Below are 5,161 nucleotides of genomic sequence, written 5' to 3' on the forward strand. Positions count from 1 at the left end.
CGTGAATAGATGACATGTGGCTCAGCTAGGTTATCACGCAACTTGCATGCTGTTTGGATGGAGTCTCTTGTTATTATGTAATTTTTTTAGGTCTATGAAAATAAAAATATACGAGTATATCATGATATATTTTAAAAATTTAAATCGATAGAAGAAGATTAATGAATAATTATATTTTAGTAATTTATTTTAGATAAGAGTTTTTTTTTATCTTAAAAATATGAGTTTTTTATAGATTTTTTATATTTTTTATATTAATTTCTTTTAATAAAAATGAAAATTTTAAATAATTAATAGAAAAAAATATATAAATAGTTATATATTTATATATCTAATAAAATATAACTATTTAGTATATTAATAGATATAAACATACATTTAATTTTTTATAAATTTAATGTGCATTATATAATAATAAGTACGAGATTAATTTAGATGAAAAATACTAAATATTCTAAATTAAAGGTCTCAAGTTCAAGCTTTACAAATTTAATAACCAATCCTTTTTTTTCTTTTTTTAGAAGATCATAATTTCAGTAGACAGAGGTCTGACCCTCTGATTTCTTGTTTTTGTACATTATCCCCAAGAGCAGCCACATATTTCACATTAACCCCTAGAGAATACTAATTTACAGTAGTAGCCCGACTCTGTTCAAAATAACACTACAGCCCCAAACAAAACAGAATTCTCACGCTCTGCATCCTCAGCTTCCCGCATATAGTCAAATGAATTCATTCCTAAATAATTTGAATGCAAGTATAATCAAAATCATGGAGAAACAGGGGACATGTTCTACAAGGAATTGAAGAGAACCTTTGTCACATGGGAAGCATCAAATCATGTGTCTCAAAACTAATGTAGTAGTGTCCAGCAATTGCATAACTATTAGCTACCATTATTGAAAACCAACTTGGGTTGGTCGAATAATCAACTCACTCGTCCGCTTAAATAAATGTCGAGAGTTTGAATTCCACCTTATATATGCAGCAATCCATTGGTCAGCAACAGACCTTAAATGAAGTTCAAATTGGCAACGATTTTAGTTTTATAGAAAATATTTCATTTTAATTATAAGAAAAATGATAAATAAATGTATTGATGTATCCACGGTTGATTTTGTGCCTATGGAGCTTGTACTTATTCTCTAGATTATCGACATTGTCCTTATACTGCTGTCATGTAGGACATTTTGTTAATTATTTATCTTTGACCTCTGGTGGGACTAAATTGAAGTTAAATGAAACCTTTTTGGATTCAAATAGAACACTTTAAACTTTAAGGACCAAAACAGAATTACGTCCAAACGTAGGGGACCAATTTAGTACTTTGCCCATTTAATAAATAACAAAAAAAATAAATTAATAACTTCTTCTAAAAAAATAATATTATCTAAATAAATAATAATAAATTATTAAATTTATGTTAACCAAATAAATACTAATAAATTAATCAAAAATAACAAACTTATATAATTAAGATATTTTAAATAATTGAAAATATGATTTTCAGGAGACGTATAATTACGTATCATTTTAAATGTTTTAATTTCACTCTCAACCTTAAACAAATTCAAAATATACAACTCAATAAATGAAACAACTTAGTCTCAGCACTCCATTACCCCACTACTCTCAACAATAGAATGAAAGCAAACCCCAGCCCCACCAACATTTAATACACTCGCGACTTCAGCCCCACCACCATTTAATACACCCGCGACACCAACTCTCAACTCTCACCATAAATTACTGTTGTTTCCGGAGCAAAGTCTGCCGCTTGTAAGGAGACACGGGACAATACGCATGTTGCGTACTGCTGCATGCATGACATGTGGCGCAACAGCATTAACATGCAGACAATTTGTTGCTTTGATGAAGACACGTGGCGCAGAGAAGCTAACACGCGTGCTGCGTGGATGGATAACATGTGGCTAAGCTAGGTTATCACGCAACCTGCATGCTGCTTGGATAGAATCTCTTGCTATTATGTAATTTTTTTAGGTTTATGAAAATAAAAATATACGAGTATACATGATATGTTTTAAAAATTTAAATCGATAGAAGAAGATTAATGAATAATTATATTTTAGTAATTTATTTTAGATAAGAGTTTGTTTTTATCTTAGATGAATATATATCTTATAATTGGTATATTAATAGATATAAACATACATTTAATTTTTTATAAATTTAATGTGCATTATATAATAATAAGTACGAGATTAATTTAGATGAAAAATACTAAATATTCTAAATTAAAGGTCTCAAGTTCAAGCTTTACAAATTTAATAACCAATCATTTTTTTTTCTTTTTTAGAAGATCATAATTTCATTAGACAGAGGTCTGACCCTGATGTCTTGTTTTTGTACATTATCCCCAAGAGCAGCCACATATTTCACATTAACCCCTAGAGAATACTAAATTTACAGTAGTGGCCCAACTCTATTCAAAATAACACTACAGCCCCAGACAAAAGCAGAATTCTCACGCTCTGCATCCTCAGCTCCCCGCATATAGTCAAATGAATTCATTCCTAAATAATTTGAATGCAAGTATAATCAAAATCATGGAGAAACAGGGGACATGTTCTACAAGGAATTGAAGAGAACCTTTGTCACATGGGAAGCATCAAAATCATGTGTCTCAAAACTAATGTAGTAGTGTCCAGCAATTACATAACTACTAGCTACCATTATTGAAAACCAACTTGGGTTGGTCGAATAATCAACTCACTCGTCCGCTTAAATAAATGTCGAGAGTTTGAATTCCGCCTTACAATTCATTGGTCAGCAGCAGACCCTTAAATGAAGTTCAAATTGGCAATGAATTAGTTCTTAACCTGTTGAGTTAGGAAATACTATGGATAACAAAAAAAAGCTAGCATATAACATAATTATATACTCATCAATTTAAACTAATTATTTCATTGATTACAAGATCACTGAAATTGAACGTCGAAGTACTATTTGCAGGTGTTTAGCTAGAATTCACACAAATTCATACAAAATCCAATCACTTACAAACTTGTAACAAAAAAAAAAAAAGACTCATTCAAAAGATAACAGAGGAAGCAAGAGTTGGGTGTATGAGTGTTCCTCTAATTGAGCAATTATGCACTTGTTTCCCCTTAACAAAACCACACCCTTCAACCCAATTCCATTCCCACTTACCCTTTTCACCAATTCTTCTAGAAACCACCATTCCAGAACCAAGATCCCTATACAAACAAATAACACCATCACTACCAACACATTTCACACTATCCCAATTCCTCTGCCCTGACAACAATCTCAACCCCAATTCAATTGGAACCTTATCCACTAACCACCATGTTCCCCCATCATCATTCAGCTCCCAAATGCAACCACCACCATCACAAGTTCCACCAACAAGTCCCAAATTCTCATGGCTCCTCCTAACAAGTGTCGCGAATTCGAGCCTCTCCGCCATGGGCACGCCGAGTTGGAACCATGTATTGTTGCTAACATCAAACCCCATAACACTATATGCCCTTGCAGATGTGATCCAATACAATTTCTCCTTGATGTTCACATTCTCATTTGGTGTCCAAACTGTTAGCCTAACAGAGAATTCCACAGGCATTGACCCAACAATTTCCCAGTTCTCATTGTTCTTTGTTGAATCATACATCTCTGAAGTTGGATTATATGTTGCACCACCTTGTGATGATGCCTCAGACATGCCACCAGCTACATAGATTCTAAAGCAAGGAAACTGAAACAGAACATCATTTTTCGGATACTCCGAAAGGGTTACTCCAACAGCAGGATTAGTCCTTGACATGTTCAAATTAGGAAGGTACCTAAATTGCCTTGTAAAAGGGTTGCATAGAACAAGTTGAAGTGTTGTGGAGTTTGTGATCCTCAACAAGATTAGGCTTCCAATTGTAGCAATTGGTTTAACCAATGAAATTGGTAAGAACTCAAGTGGAAGCTCATGCCAATTGTTGGTATCTGGATTATGTGCATAGCAACATGGTCTATGGTTTCTTATTGGAAGAGCCAAGAACCATGGTTGAAGAGCCTTACACTTTGTTGCACAGTTTGTAATTCTTGGAATCAAAGGATAAGAATTTGAACATGCATGCCAGTTTCTGCAAACTGTTCTTGCTATGGCCAAGGAATCTGGTGAGAGAAAAGAGAAGATGTTGGATAAGAGATCAAAGGGAAGGTTGTTCCACATCATAGACATGGTTGGTTGTTGGAAATGGAAGAAAGGTTTCAGAGTTGATGAATGATGATTAGCTTTTGTATATTGAGTGTGACAAATCTTATCTTTTATTTTTTGTTTTTTTTTTTCCCCTCTCTTCAACTTGCCATGTGAGGCTACTAACAGAAACATAGGTGCTAAGTATATAAATAAATAAGAGTGAATACCCTACCCAATCCTGACAAATATCTCGAAAGGACAACGAGGTTTTCAAGAAAAAAAACACCCAACTCGACTCTTGATTTTTTTTGGACTGATTAGCTCCTGTGCAAAAAAAAATAACATTAACTTTTTTTTTGGCACAGGGGCTAATCAGTCCCATAAAAATAAAGTTCAGGAGTTGGGTTGGTATTTTTTTTTTGTCGAGGGTCTTGTTATCTTTTGAGGTAATTGTCAGGGGCTGTTTTAAGTTTTTCTCCAATAAATAATAAATAAATGCCATTTTCGATTCTTAATCATTTGTTCGAAAGATAAAGTAATTATTCGCAATTTAAAATTTTTTAATCGGTTTCAAATCAATATAAATTATTATTTACAAAGACTGTTTAGATTAATTATTTAAATAGTTAAAAATCGGTTAGACTAATTACTTGAATGATTAGAAATTAATTAAAAAAAATTTATGTTAATAAAGCTTTTCAAAGACTTATGTCAACCACTTATGAGGTTTATTTATTTGACATGGCATAAACAAAAATAAAAGTAAAATTAGAGAATTGGATTCTGTGCTTTATACTCATCACTTCGATTCACATATGATTGCTGCCGTTCAATTATTACAAATCCTTTTCTTGGATAAATACAATACTATGTTGCAACTTTATGAAATGTTAGATGATATATGGGAACCAATTTTTATCTTAAGAATAATCAAGTAATAAAATAATAGATAAGTAAAGATTAAATATTTTAATTATTATAAGAAAGTTT

At 32.1% G+C, this 5,161-nt stretch overlaps 1 protein-coding gene across 1 annotated transcript; it reads right to left on the reverse strand.

Moving 5' to 3' along the window:
• On the reverse strand, nt 2,887–4,363 carry LOC110266620 (F-box/kelch-repeat protein At5g15710-like). The gene has a single exon (XM_021111502.1). The coding sequence runs from the start codon at nt 4,361–4,363 to the stop codon at nt 3,053–3,055; it is 1,311 nt and encodes a 436-aa protein (XP_020967161.1). The 3' UTR covers nt 2,887–3,052.

Source organism: Arachis ipaensis, chromosome B09 (assembly GCF_000816755.2).
Source record: "Arachis ipaensis cultivar K30076 chromosome B09, Araip1.1, whole genome shotgun sequence".
Taxonomy (NCBI): Eukaryota; Viridiplantae; Streptophyta; class Magnoliopsida; order Fabales; family Fabaceae; genus Arachis; species Arachis ipaensis.

Coding starts and splice junctions, on each gene's coding strand:
- LOC110266620 (XM_021111502.1), bottom strand. CDS start 4,363: ATGTTTCTGTTAGTAGCCTCACATGGCAAGTTGAAGAGAGGGGAAAAA.